The 26857-nt window shown below is 40.4% G+C and overlaps 2 protein-coding genes and 1 long non-coding RNA gene across 4 annotated transcripts in view; 1 reads left to right on the top strand and 2 right to left on the bottom strand.

The window, feature by feature from the left end:
• The window catches only part of LOC145451092 (uncharacterized), a 262756-nt gene that overhangs the window by 35217 nt on the left and 200682 nt on the right, over nucleotides 1-26857 (bottom strand). The gene's annotated exons all lie outside the window — the stretch shown is intronic.
• LOC145450268 (heparan sulfate glucosamine 3-O-sulfotransferase 4-like) lies at nucleotides 1207-15918 on the bottom strand. 2 transcript variants are annotated; one of them, XM_080328779.1, is made up of 7 exons: nucleotides 13371-15916; nucleotides 9371-9441; nucleotides 8078-8241; nucleotides 6310-6478; nucleotides 5488-5675; nucleotides 3117-3201; nucleotides 1207-1641 (listed from the first exon to the last, which is right to left on the bottom strand). In XM_080328779.1, the coding sequence occupies exons 1-7, from the start codon at nucleotides 13540-13542 to the stop codon at nucleotides 1357-1359; spliced, it is 1134 nt and encodes a 377-aa protein (XP_080184905.1). In that variant the 5' UTR covers nucleotides 13543-15916; the 3' UTR covers nucleotides 1207-1356. The 2 variants fall into 2 exon arrangements, with proteins under 2 accessions (XP_080184905.1, XP_080184906.1); XM_080328780.1 differs by lacking the exon at nucleotides 9371-9441 and having other exon boundaries at nucleotides 13371-15918.
• The window catches only part of LOC145451024 (heparan sulfate glucosamine 3-O-sulfotransferase 1-like), a 32289-nt gene continuing 24086 nt past the window's right edge, over nucleotides 18655-26857 (top strand). The window contains exon 1 of the mRNA XM_080329510.1: nucleotides 18655-19814. Within this exon, the coding sequence (XP_080185636.1) occupies nucleotides 19673-19814 (142 nt within the window). The 5' untranslated portion in view covers nucleotides 18655-19672. The remainder of the gene's footprint in view (nucleotides 19815-26857) is intronic.

Genomic DNA, 26857 nt, shown 5'->3' with positions numbered 1-26857 from the left:
CAGAGTGTTTTAAACAACCGTTTGTTTTAAATGCAACCCTAATTTAAGTTATGATAAATTCTCAGCCATTTACGATGAATTGCGTTATCAATGGTGAGGCTTGGGCCGCCTGACCTTTACCTCTCGTCTCACGCATTATTTGCGAACAATCAATATGCAAATTGCGTGATTTTGGGATTTAAAATATCCAAAATCTAGTCATTGATGAACATTAATCGGAACACCAATAGTAATTTAAGGTTTCTCAATTTTTATTCACTCATCTGACGACAGGTGAGGTATGGCGTCACTTGTCACCCCTCACCCCACAAAACTGATGTATCACACTTTACTGTGGGTATATATTGCGGTGACCATGTTTGACTCCACCTACGCATGTGATCATTGGTTCTCGCATTTAGAAAGAGCATCACCACGAACATAACGTATAACTGGTTAAAGTCTCAAATTTTCAATGAAGCATGTAACCTCACCGTTATTAACCAAGACTCCCAGAGACATCAGCAATACCATGCAACACAAAAACATGCATAAACTGTAAAAAGCGTGTAAATAGTAGATTCGCACTTTTGCCGTTATCTACGTCTTGGAAATGTTAATTGTCTTAAGCTTCGAAAAATATCATATGGTTATCACTGTAACTCGATAAAAAAAGATGTAGCATGCAGAAGATCTATTTAAATCAAGCTTCGCATTCTCAAATATGGCAACCAGCATGAGTACGAGTTTTTACAGAGGAAATGTACGCATACGACGAATCCCGTAGATAGTAGTATGATATCAGTGATACCATAACGCCATGAATTTTCAATTGTGACGTAACAGTTGATTTATTTGTAAAGCTCTTTGGGAGTTGAAATGGTAAAAATAGGGCCAATATGGCTCTTCGGAAAAAAAGGTTCCCGACCTCTGCCTTACTGCATAACTTCTGAAAATTTAGGAAGCTGTCTCAAACCGTAAGAAAAGTGTCAAAAAGTTGCCCTAGTGATTACTAAAACAAGGGCCAGCGCTTTCACCCGAACCTATATATGATAAAGGCAAACGATTCAGGGGTCGCGACCCTCGGGTTCACAACCACTTCTCCAAATTGACAGCGGCAACGGCGGGAAGTTGTGCATAGACTTCGAATAATATGCACGAGACGAGCGATGCGACCACCGAAGCTGACCATATACCAGAGCCCTTGATTTTAATGTGATCGCCAGAATAGCGCCATCACTGTGCCTTTTCTTTTTTTCCCTCGTAGCTCTTTTGGCGATTTAGCCAGTTCCATGAGTGCCGAGGGTTCCGTAGATTTCGATGCATCGGTGATGGGTGCGCCGTTACGTTGTGCACGTTATGAGGTTTTGCTGCGCGTTATTCCCATTTAAATCTCCGACCCAAGAGTTGGTAGAGTTTCTCGTTAAAAGGGCTAAAGAACTTTTTTAAATTGTTGATCGTTTCGGCTGAAGGTTGGTAATTCCATCTTCCGAGTCTAGTTCGCCCCTTCGAACGCTTAGCACACGACAGCTGTTCTGGAACAATTCGTCGTTTTCCCATTTCATCAACGACGTGAGGAGGTCGGAAGCAATAGAAGCCGCGATCGTTTTTCTCGAAGTCCTCCGATATGATCAGTTTTGGAATTTCGAGGAAGTCTTGAAGCTATCAGAGATCGTAAAGCTCAGTTTTATTAATAATACAATGGAATATTTCGACGATTCGGCCTGTATTCAGGGCAAATATAGCCGCGACATACACGATAAAAATATGGGTGTGATGAGCAAATAGCTCACTCACATCGCTTCCCTTTTTGAAAGGACCCATCTGAGCAAAGCCATACAAAAGTATATCGAACACCTTACACAGTATTTTCTCTCATAGTAAATCAGGAAACGATTCAGCCGTTACTGGACTTTGTTATACTGACCGGAAGAAACATATGACAAGTGATTTTAGGGATAAGCAGTAAACACGGTTTTGGTGCACAAAGCCTTAGCAGCTAAGCACCACTCATCGCAAATACCCACCCACCCATAGAGTGCCTGTTGGCCTTGGTTTGAGGTTTGAACTGTGACATGACAACTGAACTTGCCGTCGCATAAAATGTTAGTGATTCTGTGTTAGTAAAGAAATAAAATGTTATTATTGGAGGGTTTTCCTCATCTACCACAAACTAATGTGTCTCGCAGATATTGTCATTTAAGACTTTCACATGTTTTGTTTATGACACATCAAATGGAGTCAGTAATAAAACGATACGTATCTTGTTAAATGGCTGAAGCGATATAGAATGATCTGATTCCGAGAGTTGTGCTTTAACTTTCCCAATCGAGTATTCAACCGCTACATTTTCAAGGACCGCGTGCAGAAGAAATGAGATTAAATACGTAATTTTCGATTCTACCACACTTTCAATGAAATATCGATACAGCGATGACTATAAAGTTGTCAAACGAATGCTCTGGAGTTTTAGAAATGTTCCTTAAGCTAGACTCCACGTCTCTTGATGAATTAGCCTATCTGCAGAACGTATGGGGGTTATCGGTGATGAAGGTATAGTTATCGGTTTTATCGGTATCGACTCAATAACATGTCGGTCTATATTTCAAGAGACTGTCATATATCCGGGGTGGTTTATGGGCTCTTACCGCCCCTTTTAAGAATGCTAAAACTTATATCAAATATTGCCTGGGAATATTGCTCATTTATCAGTCTAATATCATAGTTTGTTTCTTTAACACACAAGTAGAAAACGTGAGATATGACTACCCTGGCTTGAGATATGGCTTGATGAGTTCGGGTGTTATCACATTAGCTCAGTTTTAAGATAGAAAATATGGCGCACGCAACGGATCCCATGTAGTGAACTTGGATTTCGCATCACCATGACATCTTGAATATTCAATTGTGTCGAAAATGGACTCCACTGTTACTGATTACCATACGACATCTTGCATTAGTGGTTTGTTTTCTTGTTCAAGCTGTTTCTACGTAAGCATGATAAACAAATTCCTGCATATTCGAATCAGATTCGTCGCATACTGACATTCGCTACTGATCGGAGTTCTTCGTATACATTTTGTGAGCGAATTACCAATATGATGTATAAACTTATGACAGCAATGTTCATATCTTACTTCTTCAACGACCTGCCCGGGATCGGTGAGTAGATCGGCTCCGTCGATTATGAAGAATTGACTGGGATGATAAGACTGGAACCATCTAATTCGAAGAAACAATATATTATTGCATAAAATTCAGAGTTCAGACCACATACCGTAAGTGGTTTCACGCTGCATACCCGATAGGGATTTGGTCTGAACGAGCATTTGGCATGATGAGCATTTCGGCCATAGCCCATACACTTACAGATTACTATTTGCGATGTATATTATACATCTACAATACATCATTGGTTCCCAACGTGGGCGATATCGCCCCACCTGTGGGCAATTTTGAGAAATAAGTGGGCGAAGGGCGGCAGGGGCTGATGAGGGGCGAAATTGTAACAACGTCCTGTGAGATATATATTTAATTAACACGGCCAAAAAGTACACATGAAGACGGCTTGTTCTACATATGACCCGAAAGTTGACTAAAAAGGGCCATGACTAGGGCGATTTTTGTGACATGTCAAAATAAGTCAAAATCAAGAAGCGCATGATGAAAAATTGTGATGTAGACAATATTGTCAGAATGAAGCAACGCGCTATGTCACCAGCAGTGTACGCACAACTTCGATGTTTCAAGCTACTTAGTGAGGACAGTGTCTTTCGTCGTACTACAACAAATCTAAATTATTTCTGCAATAATGCGTGATGTAACAGGAACTCTCCATAGGTCCAGACTGCGTTAAAATAAAGTTTTCTCATGTAAAAATTTGTCAGTTTCTAGGTCAAATAAGTTTTTTTTAGGCCAAACTACAGGACAGACAGTTCCAACCAGAAATGATGATAAGTAGTATTCTAACATTATGTGGGAAAACACCTGACTTATACAAATGAGGTGAAAATATTGTTAACATTATGTTTATCAAGGTAAAGAATGTCAAAATTGTGATTTTTGAGGTCAAAATCTTCCATTTTCAGGTAAACAAAACAGCCCTAGTCATAACTATACGGAAAATGGACGCGTAAACCGGTTTTCGGAGCACCTACTCGGAGAAATGACCTTATTTATAGTCAATTCACTAGCGATCAGAGCTAGATGAATAAATTTCCCATATATATATGTCCCCTTTTTTGGATCCGTAAATATTGAGGGGCAAAAATTTGTGTCGAGCTTGAGAAGGGGTCAATATCCGAAAAAGCTTGGGAACCACTGATATAGATTCATACACAGGCTATAAACACGACTCGTATAGTCTCAATCAGGGAATGGGTAAGGGTATGCGGTGTTGGAACGGTACGATATGAAGGGGACGAAATATTTTATAATGACGGGACTCAACGAATAATTATTGTTAATCAGTGAAAACGAATGCTGTCACAATACCGAAGTCGATTATATATGATTATATTTATGCAAGATAGCATATCACTTCACACTGTAATCAAGGCTTTCGATTGATGCATTGGGAAACGTAAATATCCATAAGCAGTCGGATTCAATTTTTTGACAGCTGGTTCACTGGCTAATGCTATATTATGCTGGTTCAACTAAAATAAGTCATTGGCGGTAACAGGTAATGCTAATCGGTTCGCTGATCTCAAACAAACTCGTGACACGGTCCTGAATCTGACTACTGTTCATATGGATTGTTACGCCGCACCGACATAACACAGCTGCAAGTGCGCTCGGCAACCGAAATGTATATTGCATGTAATATGTAGGGTTACCACATTTTGGAATCGGGAAAGGAGGACACTTTTACCAAATCCGACCCGACCCGCTCGTACGGCCGCATATCCTATTTCACGTCATTTATGCCGATTTGCAGTTGACCCAGGCAATTACCCTGGCTGTAGAAGCTGTAAAGGAGGACGAATTGCCAAAAAGGACGGCATTTAGGCGTCTTCGGAGGCCTACTCTTCGTTTAACACTTTTTATATTTGAACAAGCCATTAGGGTGGATCAAATTCGAAAGGTAAGAACTATTTTGTGTCTATGACGTATAATGATAACAAAACAAACAACTAGTAGACGGGCAAGATACGGTAGTAACGATACTAAACAAACGTTAACGAGCACATATTGGGTTATAAATAACCGAGAACACAACACACAACACTTTTTATATTAGGCGTAATCCGTCTCGAATGCTACTTTGAGTGGGGTCAGCGAAGCGACTGCGACTGCGTTGGCCGAGTCTGCTATTTGTGGTCCATACAGTCCTGGAATTCGTTAGGTAAGCGATTTAGTTGACGGTGAAGGTTATAACGAATTCAGTGTGGCGGTCGTATTTTTGATACTCCGCATGGCCGAAATGGCATCACGCCCAATGCTTTTCCTAATCCCATAAGGCAATAAGATAAAAACGCAAAATATTTAAGAACTGTAAGTGCTTACCTTTTAAAATGATAATAATACAAAGCTGCTGATAGTATATGCGAGTCGCGTTTGGTGAAAAACATATGAAGGACTCTGATTACTCTCTCGTCGTCATCCTGATACGCTTTTATCCGACTTGTGGCGTCGATCATTTTAGGTATGTAGGAATCAAAGGTAGAATTTTCCGGAATATTCCCTAGCAACGTCTGAAGCAAAATACTGAAACTTTACTAGCAGTATATCCCGACGACCGCATCATATTTTACGAAAACATTTTCGAAACAGAGGTATGAGAAAACAGTATGTGTCGGTCAGTGAGAGTCGGAGTGAACAGAGATCTGGAACAATCCAGTAGTGATACGGTCTGGACTCAGTTATTGCTAGCTATCCGTGGTGTTTCTACATCAATGGCAATTTTACACCAGGCCAATGTATAATTTGGTATGTAGTTCAATTTGTTTTATCGTTTAACCATCCAATATCGACATACGTCGGCTATATCGGGTGGTAATTGTCCGTAGGCTGATGCAACATGTTTTTTAGAAAGTTTTTACACAATTATGGCATAATTTTACAACTTGAAAAAAACACAATTTTGTTTTTTCAAAAAGGTCTTTGTTTAAAACACTGTTTAAAACATGTTTAAAACATGTTTTTAACAAAGTGTTTTAAAACAACGTTTGTTTTGAATGCAACCCTACTTGAGAGCCTACATTTGGGATTTAAAGATATAATGTTGAAATATTTTCGCCGTTGCTTTTTAGGGAGAATTGTGCCACAATGCCCGTTAACAGATGGTGCGATCACAAATAAAAGTATATATTGAAATTTTATTCTTACTTCATGAACGTAGTCAGATATAGTTCTGTTCACCGGATCACAAAGTATGGCGATCAGTTTTAAATTCGGCAAGACTGATTTCATCCGTTTAGGGGTGAAACGATAGCGGAAATAACTCGGAGACTTCTCCATCACCATTTCACGTTTTGTGGACATCGGAAGCAGACGTCTGAAGACAGAATAACGCAACTTATTCACAACTGAGTTTACCCTTCACAATGCATTACACCTTTCATTGAGGCAGGGGTGGGCACCATCTGGTCCGTTGGTCGTATGCGCACAGGGGATTTTTTCAGATATGGAAATCGCGGTGGGTACACTCAAACGCGCATAAGTTTGGAAACACGGTTGAATGCATTGAATGAATAATTTATTCAGCTTTGCTTGACGGACCGGATGCAGCTCGCGGGGCAGCATGTTTGACACATTTGCTTTTGTGCATATATATGAGCAGCGATCAATGAGTGATAAATATACAAAATCACATATGCATTATATGCGAAACAAATATATATATATATATACCCAATCATTACAGTAGTTAACACTAAAGACGTGTTGTCAACGTTGATCTCGGCAAGATCAGCACTAAACTGACATTATTATTTTGGGAACGGTCGCGGAAGCGGCATAAATGACGTCATTTTACGTCAAACTATCCAGTATCCACCTCCGAAGCTAAACCCCTGGTTAAAAAGTGAAATAATCACATGTAATATATAATATATGTAATATATTGTGTCGTAAACGCAGCTATACCATTAGTAATACAGCTGCAACAGGCATGAGCCTCACGTCAAATGGTCAGAAACGAGGAACTCCACACGTAACAGTTTGAAGTTAAACATGCAAATGGGCTCCGGTACTACAATACCCTTGTCCCCTCAAATGACACCCACGTTTACAATAACCGGTTTAGAATATCACATAAGTCCCGAACACTCTCATTAGACAGCTATTTTTATCGTATTCATATTTCACGGAGCGAACATACATAGTGTAGGCTGCACGTCGCGTGGCACAACAACATATTCAACTTGCAAGACGTGATTGTTCACAAGCCACCGGGGTTTGTATTAACCCCCTCTTAGCCAGGGCTCTAAAATCGGAGACGAAGTATACTGGCCTGAGTTGGTGTCAGCGTTTGTTACTATTGTAGCGACCCTGATACGGCGTCACGTACCTAACAGGGAAGCCGGTGCGTTCTGGGCTCGGGAGCTTGTATCTCTGCGATCGCCGCCTGCCTAGCGCTCGTATACACGGAACGCCTAACATACAGTACACGCAGTTCGTACGGTTATAATATATTCCACGACGCAGTACTCAAAACTGCGTTTCACACTAGACTCATATACCACAATACATAGCGATACATACAAACAAACTGATAACGGGAACATACGACCATAGCAATGCGTGACACAGGCCTACACACATCACACAAGTTCACACAAGCCGTATTCCGACATGTAGGCCTAAACCTACACCAGCAGCAGCCTTGTCATCTCCAGGCGAGGGACTAACTACGGGACAATATCACTCCCCAGATGCTAGCGCAGCATCGTCCGTGATCTTTCCATGCCCCAGTAAATCTATCTGAACATAGATTCCGACAGGATACATCCACATCAAGCCTACAAATACAATGCCCACTACCTGCTACTTCACACCTTAACTGTATAATACTACCACTACTTCATGCTGCTGCTCCCGACTTCTCAAACTGCACGCTAGCAAACACAGAGACACAATTTGCATTTTAACCCACTTGTAATAATCGAGTCCATAGTCCCAAGAAATACTGAAAAAATGCGGTTCTGGTTGAGGAGGAAATTTGAGCTGTGGATGCTGTCTCATGATATGCCGAAGAAATCCTGTACCACACTTTGCCACGCCAATGTTGATGACGTCAGGAAGTCGCTTGCTCTTTTCCTGTTTTCACATGACTACATTGCAGTGAATGACAAGTATTGAAGACCAAGTGTTAAAACGAACATTACAGGATACAGGTACTGCTGCCACAAGACCTTGCTAAACAGTGACTATATGAAGTTGTACATGTACAATGTACATACATATACATATTATGTCCCACGACACAATTGCCGGAAATATATATACGAATACAATATATAGTCGAAATATTATGTAGCATCAGCAATGATGAAACATTGTGTGCGTGTGCGTGTGTGTGTGTGTGTGTGTGTGTGTGTGTGTGTGTGTGCGGGATTTGAGCCGGAAAGATGGCCTTTTTTAGTCAACTGTCCACAAAGTCGGGAAAACCCACCATTTTTTCAGGATTATACTCCAGTATTGTAGGTCTGAAAATTCTGAAAAAGTTTTCTCTTTTCAGATTCCCAAAATATGGTAACCCTAATATAGCCTATTGATTCATCATTATGACGATAATTGGCTATCATTGGAAACGCAAACGATATCCCAACTTTAAAAGTTCAAACGTCTAAAACAGTACCTCTTAACCTTCAATGCCTGGGCAACACTTCTGCAAACCTGAGTCGTAAAAACGAAAATCTACCACAATGGACATCTAACCACACATCTATTACATTAGACCTATTATAGATTACTGGTGCACAAAATGAACTGTATGCATCAACATAGTATTTAATGAACAAAATCATGAAAATGTGACTTTTACAAAGACCTAGAACAATCTAATGAACATTTATTGTCATCTTTCATGTTCCTTTTCAGATAGCAGTTCATAAATGCAAGGTTACTCCATGGAAATTGTCATCGCATTGCTCGATAGAAACGTGCGTGATACTAATTGGTTACTTGCAAATATATTGGAGACAAGAGTACGGGATTTCGATTTCAAACCACAACTTGCTCTGCTTACGTCACTGCACGGAGCACACGGCTTACTGCCACAACCGTCACGATTTCGGTCAAACGCACTTCATATACATGGCGTGTTAAAATCTGTCTGTTGCGAGACCGCCCGTCATGATAAGGTTTACTTGGTACTTCTCTTTGGAAATTAAAACCTAAATGCAGATTTTTTAAAATTGTTTTAGTCTATATTTTAAACTTTCACCTGATCATATTCTTTCAGACGGTCCAAGTAGTCAAGATAGTGCTTCTCCCGAATTTGTAACTTGGATGTTGCTAAAATGAGACATCAGGGATATATCTGCGGCTCTTGGCGCGGCAAGAGTAAGCTATATCTACAAATGAAACCAGATGCCGGCAACCATCTGGCTTGCACCCTAGATTTTAAAAAGGGACAGGTTTATGTACGCTGAAAATGACCTACTTATATATGCAGGCCATTCATATGCCAAAAATAGCAAACATAGCTTATTTATGGCATTTCAGATTTCATTTAGGGCCATTTTGGCATGGACAGGAATTCATACTTGTATACTCGAATTTACGATGTATAAAACGATCTATAGTGTAATCTATAACATCAAACGAAAGTCGCAAAACGTGCTGTATCCGATTCATGTCATCAAACAGCGGTAGTAAAAACCGAATTGACAACGGTGTTGGAAAGTCAATTCACTCAATACAGAACCGGCTGACTGCCTCTGCATTATCTAATGCGAATGGCGATTCGATATGCAGGCCTTGCATAATTACCCGCATTCACACATATCACAATACCACTCATGACAACAATTTAAAATCGTTGCAGATACGTTTGAATCACAGCCCTTCACTCGCTAACGAATGGTTGGAAACCACGAGATGGCTGTGTTATTCAATATAATATTAAAAAGTATCCAACGGGCAAGCAAAAACACCATAAAGTACTGAATGTTTGCAGCCTCGTGTATGGTAGGCATTGATGGGGGTTACTTCTTGGCGACTGACGCATTTTACGCTGTGTAAATGTGTATGCTCGATTGTTCATTGATGAAACTATATCCCTATTGTCTAGGGGTATCATATTTTGGAATCGGGAAAGCTAGTTTACCGAAATTGGAAACAACTGATTTTGAAATATTTTCTGGAAATCTTGTTGTGTTGACTAAAAAAAGGTCATCTCTTTGACTCGAATCCCGAATTACCCACTTTTTAACGATACGGTATTGGCTAAAAAACTTTTGGGCGAATGGGGAAAGTTTCTACAAAAAGGAGGACAAGTCCTCCTAAAGAAGAACGAATGGTAACCCTGCTATTGTCCAACGAGATTGCACGTGGTTGCACGATATGCTGACATTTTCATTAACAAGTTGAAAGTAAATGGAATTATATACGCGTCGACTTAAATGCAGCATGGGTCGCGCGTGTTGGCTTCATGATGTAACAAAATACACGAGATATGACAATAGGAAAATTCCTTGGCATTGAGCTACATCCCTTTGATTGCTGGATATCAACTACTACCCGGGTTGATCAATTAACAGTACCCAGATTTCAGTACTCGACTATTTTGCCTTGACGCTAAGATTTTCATTCTCATCACATAGATCCCTAGGACGGTAGACCGCGGCCTTTCCAAGGATTCACGGACCTCAGTTCAAGAATTTAGCGTTACACACTTGTCTTATCGCTTCACGCAGACGCATTTCAATACTTGACGTTTCTATCCAATCTAAAACCTTCATAAAAATCTATATTTTGGTATATGCCCAAAACACCAAAATTAGCTTATTTCTGGCATTTTACAATTTTTTTTTGGCAGTTTTGGCATTTGGTTTCCTAAATCCCCAAAATAACACGGCCTGCCTATATGACCAATATGGAGAATCTGCAATCATGTCGATTTAATGTACACGGTTATGTACGCTTCACTGGCCGCCTGTTTCAAGATAGGTTATTAGAAGGAAATATAGTTTTTGAACTATGATAATATGAAGTGCCAACGCATTCAATGAGGTAGTTAATGTTTATCGGATTCTTTCGAAAGTTGGAATTTGGTAGTAGAGATCTGGAAATGTCGTTCAAATTTTGATCAGTTACTCGAGTTTGAAGTCATTAGTCGAGTTATTGTTGCTCTTTGATAAAATCCGTGTTCATTCCGGGGTGATTCTACAGCAGGCAGATTCATCTTTATTCCTGGCCTGCGCATGACACGGCTTGTATGGCCCACCATCGTTCCAGGTAATGTTCCTCTAATTTTTGACGAGTCTGCGCACACTCACCAACTCACTGCGCAAACCCTTGGACAACAGTGCGTAACGAATAAATAAAGGCCATCACTTCGGACTTTTTGTGCGCAACTTAGATTTTCTGAGCGCAGAGACCGTGACAGCACTGCGCATTTGCGCACGTGCGCAGCTTAGAGGGAACATTGGTTCCAGGCCTTTGCAAAACGTGGTCTGAGTGTGTTATAATAGTTTGGAACCCAGCAGGTTAGCATCCTACGCATCAAAAAAGAGCACTCTAGTCTAGAATAGACCACGGCATATCTCGAACCCACAACTCAATGGTGTCGCGGGAGTGGAACTATATCATTTAACATATTTTTTTACGAAACGCAGCTGGGTGTCGTGTCGGAGTTGTGCGACAATCATATGTTGCAGCTTGCTCTTGCAAGTCTACTGATTAGCCAGAAACAGGAAGTAAACAATTTAGCGTGGCGAAGAACCAGGAAATACGGTGGATAGAGGAGAATTTTGGTTAATAAGGTGGGACAACACATTAAAACCCCAGAATGACTCACGGAACTGGCGTCCATGATTCCATTTCGTAATAATAGCAGTGTTGGGATGACTCGAGTCACCTTTTTCGTATGATTTGACTTGACTCGAGTTACTTTGAAAAAATGACTGGACTTGACGTGACTTGGCGTTTCAGAAATGCGAGTTCACTCGTGAGTGACTCGGAGCAAAATTTACGAGTCAATTTCAAGTCACCAAGTAATCGTCATCGATAAAAATCCCTGTATCCTTTATAAGTGTTCGGATTGTTCGCGATACGCTGGTGTGACTTGTGAGAGCGGTAAGTCTCATTCATTCATTCAATGATTTTGGATTTTACCGAACCTCCAATCACAAATACATTGACCGCTTACAGAGTACGTTGTCGCAGTATTAAAGTAATATAATAACAAGGTATCTATATCTGTTCTATAGAGTGGTCATTGGTGCTAGGTGATCACCTTAACCGAATCTCTTGTATGATCTAAATCGAATTATAATATAGTTTACAAGTTTATATTACTAGTCAAGCATTGGCACAGGCTTAAATTGTATCCCATGGATATGTAGCTGGGTAATATATCATATCAATTTGTTTTCCCTATCTGATGTTTCGTCTTCTATTCTCTATTTTGGCGGATAATTAAAGACTGAGGGACGTGAGGGTATACAGCAGTTACGTAGTTTAGCCGGCTGCTACCCGTTAGTGAGCTATACAACGCCTTGACTTGACTTGAGTTGAGTCGACTTGACTCGAGACACCTAGAAAAATCGAGTGACTTGACTCGAGTCAAAATTTGCAATGACTCTAGGGAACTTGTGACTCGAAGGTAGTGACTTCATACCAACTCTGAATAATAGTACATATCATGATATACCCGTCATTAAGGTTGCATTTATAACAAACGGTGTTTGAAAACAATTTGATAAAAACATGTTTTAAACAGCGTTATAAAAAAGGCCTTGTAAAATTATTATGTTTTTTAAGCTGTAAAATTATGCCATAATTGTGTAAAAAACAAAACAAAAAAACAAAAACAATAAAAAACATGTTTCAAACAAGGTCCTTGTGTTAAACATGTTTGTTTAAAATTGATTTTTGTTTTAAATGCAACCCTACCCGTCATTGTCGATTGTCTGGAAGTTGCTTATTTTCTGACTTGCTAGCATATGTATAAGAATTATGACACCCCCGAGCGACAATAAACTTGTAACTAACCCCTTTGTTATAACCAATACGCATATAAGCATTATGGTTCCGAAATGTACATTGTTATGGCGAACCTACTCGAATATTTAAATGATAATACATCAAATTAGATTTGCATGGTGAAATATGACCTGCACTTTCTATCTGTATTTAATTGCTTGGTAGCCTACTCCTAATATGTAGTATATCGGGCCGTCGACGCATACGGGAGTATATACCACCTGTCCTTTACTCACATTGATTCTTTGGGTATTCATCAAATTTGGCATCTCCCGTTGCGCTGTCCTTGTGGGTTTCCAATTCATAAAATCCTGATGTGCGTAACTTGGAGGCCAGTGATATCACAAGGAGACACGAAACAAATACGATCCCCCATCGAAGTTTGGTACAAGGTGGATAAGGAAGCATATCATTAGAACGGTATAATCTATTGCTGATGTAGCGTTCTTAGCAGACTTAATTTATGTTTAATCATAAAGCACTATAGAGCAGGAAGCTGGGAATGGGAAACATGGGGTAATCGTGATTTGTAATAATACATAATTTTCAAATAATCGTAATCGTAATCGATTATGTCATATATCTAATCAATTTATTCGTAAAAAAACGGTTACTTTTTCCTGTACAAGGACTATGACATAACTGAGCATTCGTGGACAAGGAATAGTGCGATTTTATATAATGTCGTTGTATTTTCAAACTCCAAAACTCGAAATTATTACGTCTCAAGTAGGCCTAATACTTTACTGGTCATTGCAAATTATCCAACGAATTCTCCACACATAGTAGATATATACTCAGCAAGTTTCACCCACACGGCAAATATATTGTTGGTTTAATATAGTGCAGGTGAAAGGCCTAATAACTGTATAAAGTGTATATAGACACGGCGAAACTGTTGTCTGCGGTGTCGCTGCTGATTGAAGATTGAAAACCCGAATCGGAAAAATTAGTAATGATGCCGCGGTCAATTTTCAGTGGTAATGAGAAATCAGGAATGCTTTGAAAATAATAGAATATTTGATGATTTAAAAATTGACTCCGAGTCACTATATAGTCATTTCTCGTGTCTCAGAAGTCTAGTCCGAGCTAGGTAAAGACATTCGAACAACGTGACACTAATCTCAATGGAGTCAAGTCAGAACTTGAGTTATCCTATATATCAGGGGTGGACAGACGGGCATCATGCGCGAGCCGCAGATCAAAAATCTTAGTTTTAAAACAGCCACGACACAAAAATTCCTAAATACAAAATTAATGCGTAGGCTATCGAATATGGATGGTGTGAAGTGGACGTGAGTTTCACGTTCGCATTCTGTGTGTGAAACTCCGAAATTAGGAGGTTCCTGTTCACAAACGAACCTTGGTAGGATCTTCATTTGCATTTCAACTTCGGACCACTCCATGCATGGTGTTGGTGGCATGAAAAAAGCTAACTAAACGAGCATGCACCTTGCCAATCCCGAAAATTCAATTGCTTTGTTACAAAAATTTGCTCGAAATATCCAGGTTTCTGTTTGTGAATATTTAGTAAGTCTCTGCAGTGAGCTTGACTCGCAATCATACAGCATCAAGTACGAAGTACACTACATGTACGTATATAGTCAGCGAATGATGCTTATTCAAACAATCAATGAAATTGATATAAATCATACAACACTGTCTAATGTAAAAAAAATCTAACAGACGTACGGAATCCATCTTGATTTGATATAGCTTATACTCCCATGTATGTTCTCGTCAAAATTGTTGGCAAAGCGATGGAAGATATTGATTTTTGAGATTATTATAGTATTTGATTGGTCCAGTTGATACATTTGGTGACGTTTAAAAAGTAAGCATGTATTTCAGCATTGTGGCAAAATGTGGCCTGAGTAGGTATGGTGGGCGGCAAAGTGTTTAAATCAGGCTGATATGACGTTAAAGCAGTGCAGAGCAAAGTCACTAAATTGAGTGACTATGGTGCGGAGCAGTTCCTTCAGGTATTGTTAAGCATTTAAGAAAGATTTCAACTTTGTAAGCTTATTACTCCGTAAATCTGTCTTCGTTGGGTAAATCTTGGCAAAGTTTTGGCGATTGGTTTCGTGATGACGCTTTCAACTTACTATTGCTTTGTAATTATTGAGGGAATCTTGACAGACAATGCTGACATCCAGTATCACTGAATGCAAACTCTTCCCTATTCCGTTTTAAAATTTCTACTTTCCTTTTCATGCATTCTTTTGTTGCAATTATCGCTCAATGACATTTTCTTCGCCAAACTATGCAGTTATTGCTAGCCTTTACAATACAAATGAATGATTCGTATTCGCTATTGTTAGCCCGAAAATGATGGTGACCTGCGCTGCCATTATTAATTATCTAGTTAATTGTCGATCACAATGATTTAACATAGATTGATGACCATGGCCAATGACCATGCACCATTGTTGCAAATGTAACGTTTATGTGAACTCGATTCGAAAGTTCAAATGCAAAGTTCTGATCCTGTAGTTCTACATGCCCTAACTTTTTGAAGTGTTACGTTTACCATAACGAAATAAACGTATGGTCCTGGTATAAAATGACCATGGCCACGAATTACTGCCGAAAACGATATTGCAGCGCTTATGCAGCACCATTATCGACGCCTGTACTCAATTCCCAACACTTTAAGGTTACGAAATGCCATATAATCTGCTGCTATCTGCGGTAATCACTACATCTTTCGATTGCAAAATTGCGACACTAAGGTATTATCAGCGGCTACAGATGCACTCGCCAGTCAAGTTTATGCTACTTAAGATCAACCACGTATGCCCCAGGCATATCTGTTGAAGGTGAAATTATACTACGAATTCGTGATCATATTTGCACGCTTGCGATTGTCGATGCTATAGTATAAAAGAGTGAAGGCATATTGTTTTCATATTATTGTATAGTATATTGGTATTGAAATAAACTCAAATATTTTCTGCTGGCACACGTCAGAGATTATGGTCTGCAACTTGTCGAGAATGAGAAAGAACACTGTATTCCGTATCAGTGTATAGCAGGGGCGGGCAACATACGGCCCGCGGGCCGGATCCGGCCCGCGGACAGTTTCCCGTCTTACATGATAATGTGACCATAGCTGCCCTAGTCTGCCGAGATCCCCCACTGCTTCCTAACTACGTCAAATTTTAGTGACTGTATGTTATTATATAGTGGGTGCGCTGTGCACGAGAGTGGAGATTACGCGTAGGCTCGTCGAAGCGAGAAGACTTGCATTATTGGTATTTACGATGTAGGCTACTCAACCCTAATGTTGTTTGTAGTAATCATTGTGTTTGACGACTACAATAGTCATTTACACCAGGCCCATATTTCTTATTTTTGATTCCGTAACCGCCGACTTGTACCACGGCACACTTCTGTGCTTCTGTAAAACACCGCTTATGCGAATAAGATGGCGAGGAGGAGCCTAGATAAACCTCCAACTCTTAGGTATGAATTCTGGACTCGAACCCATGACTCAGGATCAAGTGCGCACGAGAGTGAGAATGTGAATGCTTAATCGATTGCGCAACAATGGCCAATACGCTCGCGGTTGACGCTGCTACTCACCTGCTCCAAGACGGCATAGTTGCGTCACAATACCAATCTCCGTTACAATGCAACATTCGAGGCTAGTTTTGATGGGTTCCAGGACCACGAGCAGAATAAAATTTATATTTTCGCAGTCAGTACCACGGTATAGCTTTCGATTGATACCAATTTTATCAAAATTAATACTCGGCAATCAGGTCAAAAATTACCGTCAAATTGCCTTTGACCAAATGGAAAGTGTGACGTAGACCAATTTCACAGAGCTGTGAGGTTTGCTTGGGTCCACACCAGAGATGAGCATGGATTAGGATTAGGTTTTGAAAAAACAGGATTTGTGAAATTTTGTCGAATTTGGATTGGATTTGGATTAGACATTTTTTTCAGAACGGATTAGGATTTGGATTGGATTTACCTATTTTCTGGGAGATTGAAATGTCCTGTGGCGAATGGCGACAAACTTTATTCAGATCAGTCAATATTGTAATTATGGTTACTAAGTTATCTTGAATCAAGTGAATTGGTGGTTGTGAAAGAAAATTTTCGAATCCCTCCATTGCATAAATTAGTATTTTTTCTGAATTTTCAGTTGGAATCGGATTAGGATTGGACATGGACTTGAATATGAGAAAGTTATGGATTAGGATTTGGATTTGGATTTGTAGGTTCGAATTTGGATTGGATTAGGACATAGAAATTTCAAATCCGCTCATCTCTGGTCCACACCATATAGGACGCTATGATTGCACCGTGTGTTGATTGATCAGAGAGAAGTAGACATGGCGGTGCCTGTATGACATCTGTTCTCAAATCCACATTGGCGGGAAATGGATTTGAGGTGACATTGCGGTCGTTGAAATACATTCATTAAATACGATTTATTCATTGTATATACCCACTGAGGGTGTGATACGTTAGTGACGTGGGGTTAGGGGAGGAAAGTGAGGCAGTGCCTCACATGTCGTCAGGGATGAGCGAGGGAGAATTGCGAAACCTTCCATAATTATTAGTATTTTTTATCGATGATTATGAATGATTAGATTTTAGACATTTCTATTCCCAAAATCGCGGAATTTTCATATTTATTGTTCGAAAACAAAGCGAGAAAGGAGAGTTAACGCACAGATGAGGCACAGACGGGCCAAGCCGCACCTGTGATAGCGCAACTCATCATATATACCTTGGAATTTATCATCACTGATATTATTCAAATGAAATTGTCGCGCTGATTCCGAGAATCTAAATATTGATCGACTTCTAAAGTATTCGGCGTAATTTAACGCTACATACCTACATTTTACGGTGGTCCTATAGAAAGCTACTGATGTTACCAATCAAGAACTTGGATAGCTATGGCGTTGTTTTTAATTTGAATTTGTAATTGTTATTGTCACTTCCAAGGAAGTTTATTTATCGGCGTAGACTAGGAAGACAATGTAGGCCTATATTTGAAAACTGCATTGTCCTACAAGCGTCGCCATGTTAAAGTATCAATCAAGGTATCGTGCAATCCAATTTAGAGGCGCTCGATGACCGGTAGATCGAATTTGCCAGTGGTGTTCGTCGCCGGCGCGACAGCAACTTGAATTTAGGGATTTTGAAATGGGGGTACGAACCCCTAACCCAGGTTACCCCACTGCCTTGACCTCTCAAAAACATGTTTATGCTGCAACGAGAATAATTATTCGAGTCGTCATGAAAATTTGCAAACAAGTTGCTGCAATATTGATAATTATACCCAAAAGAGCCATATATGGCTCGCGAGCCATAGGTTCCCGACCACTGATTTACATGATGGCCGATGTATGAAAGTAAAATACGTGCGCGTGAAATCAACTCTAGACCGTATTTATGCCCCATTGATGCGAAAGCCGAGCTGATATTATGAAATGTCATGCAATACTGAATTCTCGCTGACGAAAACGCTCCATGTTACCGTAACCAATGTGTTGCCGCTAGAACCAACTAAGTACAAACACATATGTCCTCCGCGCACGAATAGTGCTATTCATTTGAGGATGTTCCAACACAGTTTCTATTGTGCACAACGCCACATTTTACATATTAGTTTATTACGAGCATCGTTGAGCAACTAACCGAAAACCACTCTACACTACACCCGTGTACATTGGGTAGAAGACAGACACATCGCATCAATGGCATTCCATTAATCAAGCAATAAAATCAACTTAAGGCTCGTTGAAACTTCGCGAGTGGCTGGATGAAGTAACAATGCGAAGGCTGATATATTTCTGTGGCAATGAGGATCTCTAAGGTACAGCACAATAGAAATTTAACGGATCCTGTCGCAACGCTTCCGTTGTATGTTGATTCATATATGTATGCATTTTACAATTTCATAGTATAGCTTCCTCATACAGACGACAAAGAGATAAGACATAGGTGTATGAATCCTAGCTGGTAGACGCCGAAATGGGCGACAAGCTAGCTACAGAGGAGTTTTTACTTGTATAGGCATAGTGGATATTTTCAATTTAACATGCATAAATTGCACATCAATGCTGTAGGCTCATATATCGAAGCTGATCATTAATAGACTGCTCACTACTACATCAATAGGACAAAGACTGTTTTGTGGTGATACTAAATTCTCGGTATTCTATTGTAACGGGAACCAGTTTGGGCTTAATAAACACCCGCCGAAGCTCGCGGAGCTTTGAAAATGTGTATACGATCTTCCCCACGAGAACTTCGTGATAGACCTGGAACACGTACAATATATTTGAAACCAACGTAATCCTAACGACGTACGCAATGACGGGCAGAGATTGCTAACCGAGTTTTTCGAATACACCGATTTATTCAAAATGCCAGAGCATCTTCGGCAGTAAGCAACTATACTCGATCTTTCTCCGTGCTCCGGCTGTCAGCAATGTTTTTTTTATGAATTCTCATTTCGATATAATCATTATTCCAAAGCGGAAGCAATAGGATTCGATATAGCTTGAACGATATGCTCTTTTATGGATTTCGCATCAAATTTCGGAGATATATGTGTATTATGGCACTCGTGTCGTGTCTATTTATGATTTTCGCAAGGTTGCAAGCGAAGAAGGGAGCACCATTGATATTTCACGCTTCAACAGAGAAACGAGGTAGGAGTGGTGAGGTGCTACAGACAGACGGACAATTTCACGTGTTCTTCTCTCATTACCCTCCTTGCGAGGATATGGCCCTGTATCACCGTAATTGAACATATTTTCGATGATTACACAAGGGTTGTCCATGATTTGGAAAATCTCAAAAATGATACGTATCCATATCTTGTTCTATAGCATATTGATTTAAAAAACGTCCATAAGCCTGCAATAAGCTCTCAGGAAAGTCGTTAGGATTTTTCCAAAAGCGTTAGAAAGTATAGCTGCTGTAGAGTGGGCACTGGGCATGCCTGCGACAATAGAACAGTGAGAAGACTACTAATCACGAAATCACGGCTACCTATGATCTATGCTTGAATGATCAATACCGCAGCGGCTTACTGAGTATGTGCTTCTACTCGCTGAAGAAGTTTGATAACGGCAATGATTATGTAAGCGCATTGTAGTATGGTGATTAAATAATACCATGAGACACCTGTTCATTGAATGTTTTAGTTTTAAAAGTAGGCTACGAGCAGTGGTTCTTAACCTCTTTTCCTGCAGCGCCCCTTTCCAAAATTAACAGGGTCTGGCGCCCCTATGCCCCATATTTAAGTAATGTACTTGAAACAAAACAAGGCAGGGTTGAAATGACTCTAGTCGTGAGTCGACTCGAGACGCAATTTTTCGCCGACTCGACCTGACTCGAGTCATTTTCATAAAAATGGAAAAAGACTCGAATCGCGTGACTCGGACCACGTCATGTGACTCGACAAATTCGATAAGTCTTGTTCAAGTCTCGTGTATCAGGACCGATTATCGTACCATAGGCCCTGAAACTGTCATTTATCTGTTGGCATAAACATGTTTTGAGTGATCAGAGTGAGTATAATATAGTGAATCCGAGGTCTGATATCACCCAATAGTTGCACAGAAATGAGTTGAACCTGTCTTGAACCCGATACTGAAAAGTGAACACTATGGTTTGGACTCGGGCTCGACAGGCTCGTTCCTGAATTTAAGTCGGAGTTGACTTGGTGGTGAATTAAAAATAAATCGACTTGACTCGAGTCAAAACTGTAAAAGTCAAATTTACCTGTGACTCGGAACTTTTTGACTTGGTTACAACCATGAAACAAGAATAAGATTTCGAAGTCCAGTCGGTCTTTTCGGGTTGCGACTTCAATATTGGAAATAGCTTGAATCGCGCTCGAGGACCACTCGACAAATTAATGCTATTATAATTGTACAGCTTCTTTGAGGTACAGAACTTCAATATACAATTGAATAGTATATTCATATTGAAATGAACCCGAGTATTTTCGGCTGACACTCGTCAGGGGTAATCGTCAGCAACTGGTAGAGAATTTGAAAGAACAGCGTATATCAACAATCGTAACACAAAATATGACGTCACCAGCGAGAAATGTCGAATACGATTATAATTGTGTGTGCTATATTTAGGGTCAAATCAAGGTTGCTATAACAACCATCATCGGGTACGGGTTCATACCATCTGGTCGATTAACTTTATCGTGAATGTACTCCAAACAAAGCAACGCATATTATTTAACGTTCATGTAAGGTTGCGGGTCACAACACTAAACAGTATCATCCTTTATGTTTATGACATGATGAAGAAATATTTTGAAGATTTAATTTTGTAGCTCTCCAATACAAATATATTAAGTTAATCATTTTTATCAAAGACCTTCAAAGCATCTTGAATGTAGAAAGGGCTCTCACTGTCACTCTTGAAAGTGGTACAGTGTCTCTTTCATTGATTTCGACACGCTGTTCGCTGCGGATAAAATACCTAGCTCGAAACATTTTGTGAAAAGTAACCCGAAGTAGCGTGGGATGATAGTATTTTAACGGGAAATTGGCAATCTATAGTTACGCGCAATTAATTTTACATTGATCATAATAAACTACTGCATACATCGAAACATATTGCAAACACTGTCGGCATATATTTCGCGCGTAGGGCGACGTAAAATTTCAAGAGTTGACAGAGTTTGTCGAATGTTAATTTGAGAACTCAATATACATAGAGAACTGTTGTTCTACTACTGTATAATCATATGTCCCTGCTGCACCCTCTACTGCCACGCCATATTTCTTCAACGTCCCATACCACGTCTGGAGCCCAGGGCCCCTACATTGCCCCTGAGCGTTTTCGCATACTTCAAAATCCAAATCGCCCGTGGAGGCGATGGCGACAAGGATAAGAATGACTGGTTTAGAGCAATAATATCCTGTTGCGGGCATGGCAGAGGTGAAACAGCGAATGATTGTGAACTTATAGTATAAATCCGAGAAATATCTAGTCTGATATGCTTGCGATACGTCGGGTCCTCCTGATTTTCTGGATGCAGATAGAGTATATTAGTCATCGCTAAACTGATGCAGGACACTATGTGAGATTGATGCTGGACACAATCCTGTATGCTAAGAGGATAATATGCGGTCCGACCAGGCAGCCTACATTAGAACTATGAAGAAGTGTTGATGCACCGTTCCAATGCCCCAAGCATAAACGGCTGATTCAGCCGATCCTTAGAGTATTCAAGACTTCAATCATAGTGTGCAATATGGTGTCGACACAACCAAATCTCACGGCTCAGTGAAATTGGTTTACGTCACACTTTCCATTTGGTTGAAGTCAATTTGACGGCAATTTATGACCGACTTGCCGAGCATCAAATTTGATAAAACTGGTATTAATCGTAAGCTGCCGCTGTACTGATTACGGAATTATAAATTTTATATCGCTCGTGGTCCCGGAACCCCCAGAATCAGCCTCGAATTTTTCATTGTTATGGAGAGTGCAATAGTGACGCAACAATCCAGTCTGGTGAAATGAGAGCGCAGGTCAGGAGCAAATGATGGTTGCGCGGCGAGAGTGAGTGCTCAGCTGGCGTCGCGGCAATGATAGCTTTGTATGACTTCTGACGCAAAAGGTCTCCGGCATTCAGTGAAACCCGAAAGGTGATTGAAAAATGATAAACCAAATTCCAACGTCACCGTTTAGTTAAAATCTCCTATATTCCTGACAAGGTCTTTATAGGCCTAAGCTTGGTAATAGAGCATTCCGAATGAAAAACAAAGGTAAGGATATGGTGGTATGATTTTGGAATCATTTGACTGGTCCGGCCCGCAAGCTCTTTAATAAGGATTGGATCCGGACTGCGACCCCAGTTTAGATCGACACTCCTGCTGCAAAACCTTAATCAACATTTTACCTGCTGCATTCGCGGACAAAGTCCTACCCTTACCGGCAATGTTCCCTCTAATTTTTGACGAGTGTGCGCACACTCACCAACTCACTGCGCAGAGCCGTGCACAACAGTGCGCAACGACTAAAAAAAGGTCAACACTTAGATTTTCTGTGCGCAGAGAACGTGCGCAGCTTCGAGGGTACAGTGCTTACAGGTCAAGGAAATGCAGGTAATTTATTTTACTAATTGCTAATTTGTGTGATCGCTACTACCGACACGCTTATAGAAAGTATTAACAGCGCAACGTTTCTCTGTGACGCGATTGCACTTGAAAACACAAGATCATTGCCCATTGCCGCGACGCCAGCTGACTGCTGAGCACTCACTCTCGCCGCGCAGCCATCATTTGCTCTGACCGACGCTCTCGTTTCGCCAGACAGCATTGTTGCGTCACTATGCCACTCTCCATAACAATGAAAAATTCGAGGCTGATTGTGGGGGTTACGGGGCCACGAGCAAAGTAAAATTTATATTTTCGTCATCAGTGCAGCGGTAGCTTTCAATTGATACCCGTTTTATCAAATTTGATGGACTGCAAGTCGGTCAAAAATTACAGTCAGCCAAATGGAAAGTGTGACGTACACCTATTTCATCGATCCATAAGATTTGCTTGTGTCGACACCAGATAGGGCACTATGCTGCAATTATATACCACGGCAAGAGCCTAATAAGATCAGGCAAAGTAGTTTCATTGTTAAGCTTTATATTTGTATTCGATGATGGTACATCCCATCTGAAACTAGAATTTCGTACGCCACTTACATAAGCGCCTTTGCAATATTTTTCGCGTGTTTTTGTGCTTCCCTCGATGAAAACAAGGGATGCAGGCTACAACGGTTACCTTCACAATAAGCCAGTCATGTTTTAAACTTTTTTGTGAAGCAGCTTTCCTTTGTTCATCGTGTATTTCGTAACCCAACATCTCCTGAATTAATCTTGAATCATTATCTGCGGACCAACCTAGAATATGCTTACAGATTCACCGCCGTTAGCAGACTCCCTGAACAGCTGATCAGCAAGCTGCTACTATCGTGATCTTTCAAGCATATCCGATTAGCCAATCAAGCGCCATGATTTCATGATTACTAGTCTCCTCGCTGTTCTATGATTGGTGGTAAGCCCACTCTTAGGCAGCTACTTTCAAACGCTTTTAGACGAATCTTAACGACTGTCCTGTTAGCTTATTTCAGGCTCATTGACGTTTTTTTTAATCAATATTCTATAGAATAAGACACACACATCATTGTTGAGATTTTCCAAATTATGGACAATCCTAACACATGCTTTCAGTGTCATTGGTTATTTTGCGTTAGTTCTTACGGTATACATATTGCTATATTCAAACTAACGAATTCGCTTAAGGCAGAGATATATAGAACTCTACACCCGCGAGCTCGATATATTTCCGTGTTTAAGGTATGCGATCTCTCATGCAAATCTAAATTTTGAACTGATCTGCTTAAGCAGTTTTCAGAACTTTCAAATTCTACTTCTAATTGAAGCAGTTTAGATACGTCTTGTAAAGTCTTAAATCTACTTGTATTTAAAGAAATACACGGCGTTACTTCTAGTTGAGTAGAAACTAATTTGACCATATCTGCTTCATATATCGAGTCTTTGCAATAACACTTGTGTTGTTGTTTGTGGTATTCATGGTGTTTGTCGACTATACAATGGTCAATGGTCGTATACATCAGGCAGACATTCGTTACTTTTTATTCCGTAACTGCCGACTTGTAGCACGGCCCACTTCTAGGCTTTTTGTAAGACACCACTTACGCGGATGATATGGCAAGGAGGAGCCTAGATAAACCTCCAACACTTAAGTAGGAATTCTGGAGTCGACCTCGGTCGGACTCGAACCCACAACCAGGACCGTAACAGCACTTCGTCAGCCCCCCCCCCCCCAACAAAAACGTTGGTCATGGGCCTCCATAGGGTGATAAATCTAACCCCCATTCAGTTGTTCGTTTTTGTCGTCACTTATCATCGCTATTTGTTGTACTGTTTAGTGAGTCAGCTCATACTGCGTCAAAGGGCGAAAATTTTCAGTAATTCATGATTTAATCGGTTAATAGGATCGGAAATTGCATATATATTGCTATCAAATTTTCATCCTCTCAGCTCAAGTAATCAGAATTACCAGTAGAGCTGAGTAATTGAGTGAGTATTGGAAACTGTAGCGCCGGTAAATAATAATTAAACCAGACATGGGGTGATTACTTCATGAATGTAATCGATTGCGATTACGATTACTTCGGAATCACGCGATTACGATTACGATTACGATTACAGCAAAATCAGGAAGTAGTCGATTACGATTACGATTATATTGGAAAAGTAATCACGATTACTCACGATTACATTTGTTTTGCTTCTTAGGACTATAATCTTATATGATATATCGGAAGACAATACAAGGATTGCGATGAAAAGGCTTAGTGAGATATCAACTCTCTTCATACATCATGCGTCATCTGCTTATTACGTCATAATATACCAATTGCTCAACTTTATAGTGGATGATTTATCGCACCCAACGATTTGCATTATTGCCAGGTCTTTACCTGCCGCACCCCAAATTCCTTAATAGGGTGGGAAGCGTGCTCGAAGAGGACTCAAAAGTATTTTGTAAACCAACATAAATTATAGAGTATTTTCGAGAATTTAATTAATTCTTGAAAATGTTCTTCGAGCTTTGCGATTCAAATGTCTCTAGTACAGGGTCACCAACGCGGACCAAATGAGTCGCCCGCGGTCGCTGTAGCAAATATCCATATAAGAGATTTGAAAGTTGAAGCTGGTTTCACATGAGCCGCAGTTGAACATGGGTCGCATGGAACATACGAACGCAGTCGCTCGGGGCATTGCTTGTCTTCGCCCACGCGGCGGCTCTACGGGAATCTATGGTTAATATTCCCGCGGAGATTGACGCTTCGGCGTGCACTGCAGCAACGCAACTGAACCCGGAGGAGCTGGTGTGAGTCCCGGCGAGTGAGCGATTTTTGTTCTTGGTAAGGGGCGGAAACCTGGCCCAGTGTTCTGATTGTCTTACTCTAAGACTTAGAGTCTAAGTGAATAAATCCAACTGAACACGGATAAACGGTGGGAGTAATTGGTAACCCGTCGGTCGTCGCAATAATCAGTAGACACTACACAAGAAGAAGCTTTTTGTTTCAAAACGGTTGGTGAACCCGGCTCCAGTAGATAGCTGGGTTTGAAATGCATACCTCTTCCCCTCAAGAAAAAACATCCATAGGCTATTTTATGGGAACAGGCATTTTGGAGCCGGTCATTACCGCACCACGATCCCACAACACACCAAAAGACATATGCAGTTTCGGCCAACTCGCAACTCCACGGGATGTGATACCAAAGAAATACCTTGGCTGAAACTTAGGGCAGTGGTTCTCAACCTTTTTCACCTCGCGGACCGGTAAAATTTCAAAAAATGCCTGGCGGACCGGTGAACTTTCAAAATTGAAATGAAACCAAAATGTAAAGTATGCAACCGTTTTTTGCAATTATATGGTGCTAGAGTGTGACATTTAGAGGGTTTTGATTGTAATTAATTATCTTCATTATGGCATCCATGTGATTTTATGGTAGTGAGTCTGCTGACTCGAGGTAAAGATTGCCTTGTCTAGATAATCGTGCTACCGCCGAGAGTTGTTTCGTCTTTCGCGCCGAAGGCCGTGCGTATAACCGACCACGCCAACACGAATAATATTCTTCTCTTTGACAAAATCGAGAGAAGAAGCGTTTTGTAGTAGAACCAAG

This window comes from Botryllus schlosseri, chromosome 11 (assembly GCF_051294905.1).
Source record: "Botryllus schlosseri isolate E-star chromosome 11, Bs_hap1, whole genome shotgun sequence".
Taxonomy (NCBI): domain Eukaryota; kingdom Metazoa; phylum Chordata; class Ascidiacea; order Stolidobranchia; family Styelidae; genus Botryllus; species Botryllus schlosseri.
The sequence above is the reverse complement of the archived record's forward strand: the minus strand, read 5'-3'. Positions and strand labels throughout refer to the sequence as shown.

Coding starts and splice junctions, on each gene's coding strand:
- LOC145450268 (XM_080328779.1), bottom strand. CDS start 13,542: ATGCTTCCTTATCCACCTTGTACCAAACTTCGATGGGGGATCGTATTT. Junction 8,242..9,370: donor GTCTGAAAGAATATGATCAG/GTGAAAGTTTAA, acceptor ATGTGAAAACAG/GAAAAGAGCAAGCGACTTCC. Junction 3,202..5,487: donor TATTATTATCATTTTAAAAG/GTAAGCACTTAC, acceptor TCTTCGAATTAG/ATGGTTCCAGTCTTATCATC.